Below are 10,794 nucleotides of genomic sequence, written 5' to 3'. Positions count from 1 at the left end.
TCAATTGTACTGTATTTTGTGTAATTGGTGTTCTAACATATTAACCACATATGTTAGGCAAGTATAACCTTCATGTAGAGAATAAACTTTTGATAGAGAATAAAGATAGAATAGTGAAACAAAACATAGGAAAAAAAGATTGAATATTTGAAAATTATGTGGATTGAAAGTGTTATGTAACATATATTTAAATACATCAGATGTTTACCCTACATGTTTTGCGATTGTGGTATGAAGGTTGCTTACACCTACCACATATCCTTAATTTTCTTGGCATATTTCCAGAGCTCTCGATCCGCACTGTTCTTGGACGACCTGGTCTACGACGAATCAACGGTGGGAGAATTTTGGTAGCTTCATCAAAAATCCTTGGTTCATCAACATTGGATATAGGCATTATATGTTCCTGGTAAGTCTTCACATAAGACTCCGTTGTCCAAATAGGATCGTAAAAACAATCTTGTTGGTCTTCAGACAAGCTTTTAATACACAACATTGCGTGTTCACAAGGAACACCATCAACTTGCCACCTTCTACAGGTACAAGAAATCTGTAGAAGATTAACACAATGAGAAGGTTCTGAGTAAACCTCGAATATAAATGGGGCTGCCTGGGCAATATTACAGGTTGCAGCACTATCATATTTTGCTTTCAACAGATCAGTGATGGTTGGACACAAGAACGTCGTCCATTTTTTAGACAATTCTCTTGCTGTGTTCATTTTGTTCATTATATGAATACGAATTGCCTCCAACATTGCTGTAATTGGTAGTGCACGAGCATGTCGAATCTGATTGTTAAAGGATTCTGAGAGTTGAGATGATATCGCCGTGTATCTGTATCAAATAAAACGTATATAAATTTTAAATATTTCTTTCTGAAGACGATAATTTTTAGCAAAAAGAATACATACTTTTCAGTAAACTATCGAAATGCGGTGTAAAATACATGTTATTTGTAACATAAAGTCAAAACTGTATACGGTACAATACGTAATGTCAACAAAAATTATCAATATAGTTAATGAAATGAATACACAAATTTATCAGATCGTACCTTATACCGGGAAAGAAAGCATCTGCCCAAGAGGCAGGGTCTAAGGAATTAAAAAATGCTGCAACTTTTGAACCACCCATTTGTATCATCTGATTAATAGTTGCGTGATATTCAGATTCGGGGAGAGCTCTAGCAGCCTTGAAAATTAATGTTTGGAAGAATTTTGATTTTCTAGCTCCATTTGCCAATCTTAAATTCAGATTGTTCCTTAGATGCCATACACAGAAGGAATGGTGTGCTGTCGGGAAAATGTTCTTGACACCGTTGATTATACCATTGTGACGGTCTGAAATAAAGATATACGTCTTTTCCATATTCAGAGCATTCCGCAAATGCCTTAGAAACCAGTCCCAATTTTGGTCATTCTCAACATCAACAACAGAATATGCTAACGGAAATAGACCTGTAAATTGAAAATTGGGACGTGAAAGTATGAAAATTTAAATATTCATCAAGCATACTTATGTAAAATTATCTTATTGTATGGTAAATTTACAATAATGTTCATACTTTAAAGTTTGAAACCTAAATAAAATATAAATACTTTATGTATATTTTTGCATACTTAATTGCAAATGTAAGATAATGTACATAAAATTTTGAAAAATGATGTTGAAAATGGAGATACTTTTTTAGATTAAATTGGATGAATTCTAAAATGTTCAGAAATTACCATTGTTACCGTCTTTAGCCACAGCAGCCAGTATGCAACCGTTAAAACGAGTCTTGCAAAATGTACCATCCACATATAAAACTGGTCGACAATATTGAAAGCCAGCTATACAAGCATGTGGTGCAATGAAAATTCTTTTAAATCTCCGAGACACATCGTCAACTTCAAGTTGTACTATGCTGTTTGGGTTGGTACGTGAAAAGGCATCAGCATACCATCTAAGTTTTGCATATGAGTCTCCTTCTTGACCAAATGCTTCATTCATTGCTACTTTCTTCCCCTCATAAGTGTAGTAATATGGAAGTTGGACAGCGTAATCTTTCAAGAAGTCTTTTTTCAGACTTGCTGTCGAACGATCCGGGCTTCTTGTAACATCATCTAAAATAAGTTTCCCAACAAATGAACTGTTTAGTTTGGGTTTCTTGGTCTTCTTAATGAAATCTTCACAGTCATGTTTCATTTCCATGTCTTTCAAAATAAACATGGATTCGCATTTCAATGGTGCACATCCATGTACTCTCCATTTGCAATCTTCAACAGGACATACAGCAGTTACCCGCTTCGAATCATTTTTAATAAATTTAAAATCATGGCCAGTATTTATACTATATTGACGAAGAGCAAATCGAAAGGCTTTAGCACCCCCGGGAAATAATTGACCAGGTTCAGTAAACATTTTATCCCAACCATCAGATTTTAATATCGTCTTCTTGCTTTGTAATGATGAATCTGCTTGAATCTCCATCTGTTCTGTAAAACATAATTATTGATATTGTAAAACAGACAAATTGTTAAGATACGTAAACAATTCAAACTGTAAAGAACTAATTACGTACTTTGTTCTGTTTTAATGAAAATATCAAAATGTTGCAAATAAAGTACGCATACTTTGTAGCATTAAAACTGTAATTTATACCTATTACAACATTTTATAGACCACTATGTAAGAAAGTATGCGTACTTTGTAATGAATTTTATATATGCACATGTTATTTACAACACCATATTATTAAAAAGTATATATAATGTAACATAAATTATACATAATGTATACTTCAGACCAAGTGTTTTCCATACAGATCTGAGATTAAATAACTGAAATCTAATACCCAACATTATCTGTACTATCAGTTCAATATGATCTGAAGATAATCAAAGATGTGAAAAATCTAAATATTTGAATGAAAACATCAGAACTATATTACATGGATTCAATAAAAATGAAACAGATATATCAAATACATGAAATAACACTTTAGTTATGGAAAATTACAGCAATACAGATTCATATTAAATGATGAATGGAAAAGACGATCATTTGATATTTATGCAGACTTCAATAAACTATAAGCAAATGTACATAAGATTTTAAACCTGAATAGTTGTGGCTAGAATAAAGAGATAATCAGTAAAAACCCTAAATGACAATGGAGTTTGTGATGATGGCTCTTGATTGAATACTAATCAATGGAGTTTTTTACAGCTGGGCGAGAGTTTAATGAAGGTTTAATGATGATTTCATTTTTAGAGATATAATGGGAAAGTTACTGGATTTCGGTTACGGAATTATAGAGAGAGAGTTGTTAGTTACATAAAGAACGTGATTGGAGAGAGAAAGTTGAGATAAATATGGAGAGAATCTAATACGGTTTAGAAGGAAAATCACGATTAGATATTAAACGAAGGTTAATATAGGTATTGCATATATAATAAGTATTATATGGATTTGTGTAATCTCTCTAGATGACACTAAAAGGACCGGATATCTATTAAGATTATTATTTAGGTTTTCAAATCCTTTTTAGGATTATAGAGGATTAAATCTCCTATTAGGACCCTATTTTTGGTCTATAGACTCAAAAATTATATTCCTTGCCCTAGGACATGAACAGTTGTACCAATAAAATATGACGAAATTTTAATCTAGTGCTTCCAGGCACTCTCTCCAAACATGTCGTTCGACTTTCTATGTTTATTATTGCTATATTCTGGATATCTTAAATTTTTTGGTATTCAACTTATTGTTTATTTTCTTTTGTTTCTTTTTTCTTAAATTAGTTATTTTATTGAGAGAGAGAAAAAGATATTTCAAATTTTTTTTTTTTTAATTTTTGCAATTTATTTTGTTCATTTTTTCTTAAATGAATTATTTTATTTCTGACTTATTTTTTCTTTAAATATGTTGTTTTATTTCTAAGAAGAGTTATTTTTAAATTTTAAAAAGGACTTTTAGACAATATCTTTTATTAAAAAAAGATGTTTGTCCCGATCAGTATTTTTTCTAGATGGTCTAATGAAATTACACTTCTTTTAAATTCATTACTTACATTAAATACATCAATTATATTTGTAATATTTTTAAATTAAATTAGTTATATAAATAGTACTCCACAAGTATAAAAGTCTTTTACATGATGAATTTTTATTAAATAATCTTTATGAAGTTAAATTTATTTTGAATAATTACATTTTTTTTTTGTTGAGGATATTTTGAATAATTACTTGGGATGTATAAACTTTTTGTATTGCAATATAAGGAGCTCAAATTAAAATTTCAAACCGACCCACTAAATTTCGAACGGATCCACTTATTATTTGGGGAAATGCTAAATGTACAAAGAATTTTTGACAAGATTCTTAACAAAATGCTAAGTGAACGGTCCCGATCAAAATCAAACTTTGAAAAACTTTGATCAACTTTTGTCTTTTAGTGAAAATGAGTCATTAAGTCAAGAATTTTGTCAATGACTTTGTACATGTAGCACTCCCGTATTATTTGCATGAGATGATGTTTGGCCCCTTTCTTGGCGTAGATAGACTTTTTGCCCAAGCTCTGTTATCCTATAATCCTTATTCGATCATGAATTTTGGGCACATGCTACTCCCTTACAATTTTACATGGTAACTCTTAGAAGAAAAAATTGTGGAAAAAATTATTTAGACAAACATTGATGCTCAAATTTCCGCACAAATATATTCTGGAATTAATCGAAATGCTCACTTTCAAGGATTCTAATGGTTACAAAATGAAACATTGATCAGATACATTGAGAGATAAAATTTAAAATAACTTAGAAGATTAACCTTTATCGCCGAAATTAGTTTATTGAAAGAAAAAGTGCTTATCTACTAAATTTTCTTTTTCTCCACCGACCGAACTTTAATCTCATCTAATTCATGTCAACGTTCCATACGGCTCCATCTCCTTCTCCACATGAATTATGTACATAGGTCATTCTATCCACGGACTTGCATATCCCACTACAGGTCCAATCAAATGATGCAACACACACATTTCCCGCTTGTGCCTTCCATTCACAATCTTCAAAAAAGAAAATAAAAAAAAATGTAGAGAACAGTTATAAAAATATTTGATCAAAAACTATATGGCATTTTCCGATATAAAATGTACCTGGTGGGGTCCCACAACACATAGAGCGTTCATCCACATGTTCAACTTCCAAGCCTATAAGCCACGCCCCGAGAGAAACGTCTTCATTGGCATATCGATGCAAAATTGGTCTACCATAGAATGTAATCGCACGTGGTTGTTCCGAAACAAATATCAAATTAGGAGACATTAAGAACTTGAAGTACGAGTTAGAATTGAACATAATTTACTCTGTTTTTTATTCTACCCTACTAAAATTGACTTTGAAGCTTGTGAATTTTATTATTGTATAAAAATTGCGAATGTAAACATCAACAAGAAAATTGATAAGAATGAGAAACCTACGAGTTAATAGAAATGTAAGCTGCAAGATCTTTCGATATTGCATACATTTGACCTGTAGCATGTCTAAAATACTTATTTCCTTCCTCTCCAAATTTCCAAAACTCTGGCTCATGGTATTTCACTCCCCTGCATTTCTCAATTTTTATAATGACAATGAAGGATAAGTACTCGTAGTGACAGTATATGGAACACGACGTCCTAGAAAAGAATGAAAGACAGATGAATGACAAACTTACTTGAGAGAGAGAACAGGCCCGGATTTCATGCAACCAATATATACTCTGGGTTTTGATCGATATTTCACCAATTTACTCACTAAAGTACCTATAAAAAGCCAACCGCTTATAAAATTGTGAAATAGTTACGTAAGGGGCTATGAAACACAAAATCTAACTTTGTACAGTTGATCAAGATCTCGAAACAGATTTCACATCTGCCTTACATGGAAAAGAATGCGAAAAGAAGCTTACCCAAGTTGACATGAACATCATCATCAACCTTCATGTAGAAATCAGCATCCCAAATGGAAGATGCAGTTGAAAAATAAATCCTAGTCTTTGTAGAAAGCTCGTTATATCCCTCAACGTGGTCGAGTCTTAGAAAATCTTGGTGCTCTGCTTCTTCTGCATCTATAGAACGATCGAGTAATCCCCCTGGTGTCGAACTATGACCTATCACAAATCTTACCACTATTCCTTTTTCTTTTTCCAATTTCTTTAGCTTATCTCCTAAGCTCAAAAATAACATTTATCGTTATTATCCGTACATTAATAAATATAAAATAATTATAGAATATGGGTTTAACATTTTCTTTCGGGTTCAAATTTCTTATATATTAATGATATAAAATGAGAGAAAAAAGTACCTGTTGGCATCCATGTTTCACGAATAGAATTTCTTCGTCTCTTGCTGCTGAATGCAGTGTTAATTCCGATTACGATAAATGCTTTTTTCAGACTGCGATTTGTGGAGGTTTGTAGCGAACTTGAATTGTGATTTGGGTTAGTTCGAGCTACTGCTAATTCCATCTCCAAAGCTGATATAGTTTTTTCAAGTGATCTGCACAAAATTATCAATAAAATAAAAACATATAGTCATATTAGAGAAGAATAAAGAAATGAATAAAAGAAAATTTGAGCTTACTGAATGGCTTGATGGGTCTTGGTTACTTGTCCCATGACATCTCCCGAGTTTCCTTCAGCCAATTTCTAATAAAGAAATTATGTTAGTTCTATTATTATTATTATTATTATTATTATTATTATTTTGAATAGGACTACAATCTACATTCGTCATTACCTAACATTGATATGTCATCAAGATGCGATCATCACGATAACTATCTAGGTTAAGTTACGAATGCAAGGGCCCTAAAACTCAATAACATACTAAAGAGGTCTAAACTCGACAAAGATTTTATAATTTATGTCAACACTATTAACAACTAGGGCAAACAAGTGTTGACTTATTATTATTACCGAGTATTAATAATATAATAATATTGTTATTATTATTACTAGTTCAAATTGATACCGGCACCGGGCACTCACAGATCTGAATTTCTCTGGCACAACTTAAAAGTCCAAGTCAATTGACCAAGTCAAGAGCGAAGTTGGGGTTTATAAACTGGCTGTGCCCACACACTTTTTTTTTCATTATGGTTTTTTCAGCGATCTTAGGTACCATGGTTTTCTCTAAGGAGGTAGTCGTTTTTTGAGAAATTCAGATGTGAAATTTGGTTTGAAATCTTAATAAATTAAAGTCAATTTTGTCAAGAGAATTTGTGAAATTTTTTATTTGAAAACATGAATCTCTAATTTAATTTTCTTGTATATATATAATATAGTTTTCTCTATCGAAAAAAATGTTTTCTTTTTTGAAAAAAATTGGGTAAACCAGTAATACTATTATTTTCCTCATACTTTTGGTGATCGAATTTCATGGAAATGACAAAAACGTCTTTCTCATACTGTATTTTTTATTGGTGTCATTCGTTTGGGTCGAGTCAGTCATTAAAACATAACCAAAATATAAAACTGAAAAATTAACAAAAACTTAAATTAAAATAACTTACGCGCTTGTGATCACAATTTGGCTTGATTTCTACATGTTTCTTCTCAATATGATTCCTCAAAATAGGAATCCGATTATTTTCCGACACTGAATTGTTATTCCATCTTCTAGTAGTAAAAATCGAACCAGCTAAAAAACTTGCAAAACAAAGAACAAATACAATTTTCCCTGGAAAACTTTTCCCTCTCATTTTCTTGATCTCAAATTTATAAAGATTCAAAGTCCAAATTCTTGATAATATTGCTTGTCGGATTCCCAGGACTGACTTCTTTTCCAGCTGGAGTAGTTTTTCACTACTCACAGCCTTCATGAAAAAAAGAAAAAAAAACAACAAAATGAAACAAAACAAAGTTAGGGTAAATATAATATACTATTAATGTAGAGAGAGAGAGAGAAAGAGAGAGAGAGAGAGAAGATTAACTAGGGTTTTTATGGGTGTAACTTAGTTTTAAATCTGTAATTTAACTGAATATTATGATTTGAAATGAATGTGATTCTCTGTATAGAATGGGTGTTTATATAGAGAGAAGTTTTACTTTTATTAGAATTTATAAATTTATAAATGTTTGTTTTATGCTTTCTTCACAAGGAAATAAATGAAATGATCGGTTAAAGTTTGATTTTTAGACTATGTCATTAAAACCCATGTTTTAAAACGTAGTTTTAACAACATAACATGTGAAATTGAAACATTGAGATTATATTCAAGATTATACTCAAGGTTGAGTAATAATTTTGACAAGATTCGAGGGTCTTTATGCAACAATTGAGATGATTTGAAACACTTCGCTAAAAAAAATAATACGTGATACAACCGCCTAAAAGAGCAAGCCTAATTCAAACATAAATGAGAATCAACGACCCTGATTTAGGGTGAGAGTCTATCATGCGATAAAAAGTATCGATTTGAAAATCAGGGTCGATCGATGGTTCTGTTTAGGTATGGAGTAAGCTTTGACTTTTATGTGGTTTAATATTGTTAAACAATGATAAAAGACGTAACAAAAGTAGACCAACCACACTGAATCAATCGTCCATTAAGCGAATGAAAAACTTCATCAAGAGAGAGAAAGAGAAAGAGCTAGCCCCCAAAAACCTCACCAAGACATCATTATGTAATTCATATTTGAGTGTATAAACGAGACTAAATTTTAACTTGTTTTAGACACCTCAAACGTTATATAAAGAGTTCAATCAGAAGACCATTTAGTGTTGTTAGGTTTTCGGTGATTTATTAAAATCATGCGGACGATTTCAAAAGAAAAACAAAATTTAATTGCCCCATGCATTCACAATCAGTAATGTAGTAGCTTATATACATATCTTTTTTATTTATCATTTTTGTGAAAAGAAAGAAAGATGGAACTATATTTGCTGAAAATTATGAAGTAAAATGAACATAGAAGAAGTTTAAAGATTGACTTACTGGATTGAGAGGAATCAATATGATGACGAAAACTCCTTTTCTATTTCTTCTCAAATCAATTTAATTACTCTTTCTCTCTTACTCTCTATACCATATTTGAAGCACAAATGAGGTTGATGCGTTTTGCAGTTGAATCATGTGTTTGGTGTGGGTAAACAAACTTATTGTGTGGATCGAATCCGGCCCAAATGGAGGGCTGATAAAAATATGTGACCCTATGCCAAATTTAATTGGGTCTTTCATACAACAATAGGAAAGCTTCAATTTTTTTTTTCATAGTTAATGATGATGAATGCTCCAAGTGATCTCAATACAATTTTTTTTCTTTGAGAACATCTTTTATAGTTTCTTCCGCACGATAAAGAGAGAGAGAGAAAAGAAGGAAGAAGACATTGACGAAGACGAACTATATGTACTACATGAAGTTAATTTTTTTTCTTTCAATGAAGAGAGGATATTGATGAAGTAAATGTGTTGCGCATACATATTAAGAGATTAACTGATGTAGGAGAGATGTATGGACACATAGTCATACCCCTTGAGGTCTGGGTTCGAGGTACGGAGTCATACTCCTTAAAGTATGCTGACAATTACTAAAAAAAAACAGTTTCCAAAGCGAAAAAGATGTAAGTGATCGAAGTCTAAGTTGTTTTTGTATATTACACAAAAAAAGTTTTTGGAGACACATTAAATAATTTTGCTGAGGGCCATTGTGGTAGAGGACCTGGTCCGCCGCACTGGCTGCACCCCTACACAAGTTCTGTTGAAAGTGTTTTGAATATGGGTTGATATTTAACCCGGTTTGCGATCCGTCAATCCACTTACAAGAGAATTTTGGACCCGTTAGCATCGTCGTGGAGTAGGTCTCCCCAACCTAACCACGTAAATCTCTTGTGTTTTGTCTGATTGTTCTTTATTTCCGATTGCTTTTCTTGGTTTACTTGATTCCTTCATAACACGTTCATGACCCAATGCCTCAACACAAGAAAATGACCTCCTAGTCGTGGTATGTTATGTGGATTAGTTGTGGTGTGCACAGTTAGTCCATATTATTGAATAGCTCGAAATTTGGGCCTTCTATACCCATGACCATTAATATGCCAAAATGATGGGAAGATAATTTAAAAAGCCTAAAAGTTGGGGCAGGGTCGTGGCTGACAATTTAAGGCCCAGTGCAAAATTTCAACCGGACCCTTTTATATAAACTCGAGGTAAAAAAAAAAATTTACACGGAAAGTAATAAGAGCAAATTTGAATGAACACATGTAAAACGTTATGATAAGTCATTGATAAACCCTAATGAATGGGGTTGCTTGTCCTAACCAAATAAAAGTCCCATAATTTGTATAGGATTTTACAAAAATTAGAGTTTCGCTTTTCTTTCACATAATTTGAATTAAAGGTTTGAAAAAGTAGATTGATATAGAAAAATTGTTAAGAAAGAAAGTTTTTATAGAGATTTGAAAGTGAGAGTTGGGTATTACAACTTACAAAAAAATTGTAAATATGCTCTTGCGGGAATTGAACCTAAGATCTATTGGGCCCATGCATCTTACCAGCTGAGCGGTCGTCCATTCACTTCAGTATTCTACCGCTTCTTTAATAAACAAGTCAAATAGGCAGTCTAGAGAACAAATGGGCCCTTGTGGTTGGGGGACCAGTGCGGGCGCTTTGTCCGCACTGGCCCATTCACGGCCTTAAGTTGGGGATAATAGGAAATTAGGCCAAAACCTAAATAATATCGAAAAAAAATCATTTCGTAAAAGTACAACTTTACCCCAGAAATATTCCGCCTATATAAACGTGAAAAACATTTTTGAAAAATTTAAA

At 32.2% G+C, this 10,794-nt stretch overlaps 2 protein-coding genes across 4 annotated transcripts; both read right to left on the bottom strand.

Annotated features, from left to right (window-relative positions):
- LOC147539980 (uncharacterized) lies at positions 1-2,474 on the bottom strand. The gene is made up of 4 exons (XM_086643187.1): positions 1,730-2,474; positions 1,057-1,459; positions 490-836; positions 1-68 (listed from the first exon to the last, which is right to left on the bottom strand). Exons 1-4 carry the CDS (start codon positions 2,472-2,474, stop codon positions 1-3), a joined length of 1,563 nt encoding a protein of 520 aa, XP_086499313.1.
- Positions 2,475-4,689: 2,215 nt separating this feature from the next.
- LOC147539979 (Galactosyltransferase family protein) lies at positions 4,690-9,816 on the bottom strand. Of its 3 annotated transcripts, none has more exons than XM_086639484.1 (9): positions 8,965-9,816; positions 7,540-7,842; positions 6,609-6,673; positions 6,331-6,524; positions 5,936-6,193; positions 5,702-5,789; positions 5,466-5,591; positions 5,142-5,251; positions 4,690-5,051 (listed from the first exon to the last, which is right to left on the bottom strand). In XM_086639484.1, the coding sequence occupies exons 2-9, from the start codon at positions 7,726-7,728 to the stop codon at positions 4,900-4,902; spliced, it is 1,182 nt and encodes a 393-aa protein (XP_086495610.1). In that variant the 5' UTR covers positions 7,729-7,842; positions 8,965-9,816; the 3' UTR covers positions 4,690-4,899. The 3 variants fall into 3 exon arrangements, with proteins under 3 accessions (XP_086495610.1, XP_086495611.1, XP_086495609.1); XM_086639485.1 differs by lacking the exon at positions 8,965-9,816 and adding an exon at positions 7,960-8,047; XM_086639483.1 differs by lacking the exon at positions 8,965-9,816 and having other exon boundaries at positions 7,540-7,940.
- Between the last annotated feature and the right edge of the window lie 978 nt (positions 9,817-10,794).

The sequence above is a fragment of the Eschscholzia californica genome, unplaced genomic scaffold (assembly GCF_041429995.1).
Source record: "Eschscholzia californica isolate CP2 unplaced genomic scaffold, dmEscCali1.0.p SCAF_5, whole genome shotgun sequence".
In the NCBI taxonomy this organism is placed as follows: Eukaryota; Viridiplantae; Streptophyta; class Magnoliopsida; order Ranunculales; family Papaveraceae; genus Eschscholzia; species Eschscholzia californica.
Note: the sequence above shows the minus strand (reverse complement) of the source record. Positions and strands in the feature narration are given on the sequence as shown.

Coding starts and splice junctions, on each gene's coding strand:
- LOC147539980 (XM_086643187.1), bottom strand. CDS start 2,474: ATGGAGATTCAAGCAGATTCATCATTACAAAGCAAGAAGACGATATTA. Junction 1,460..1,729: donor GGCTAAAGACGGTAACAATG/GTAATTTCTGAA, acceptor TTCAATTTACAG/GTCTATTTCCGTTAGCATAT. Junction 69..489: donor TTGTGAACACGCAATGTTGT/GTATTAAAAGCT, acceptor CTCTACATGAAG/GTTATACTTGCCTAACATAT.
- LOC147539979 (XM_086639483.1), bottom strand. CDS start 7,848: ATGAAGGCTGTGAGTAGTGAAAAACTACTCCAGCTGGAAAAGAAGTCA. Junction 6,194..6,330: donor TGAAACATGGATGCCAACAG/GTACTTTTTTCT, acceptor TTTTGAGCTTAG/GAGATAAGCTAAAGAAATTG. Junction 5,592..5,701: donor GGGCCTGTTCTCTCTCTCAA/GTAAGTTTGTCA, acceptor TGAGAAATGCAG/GGGAGTGAAATACCATGAGC.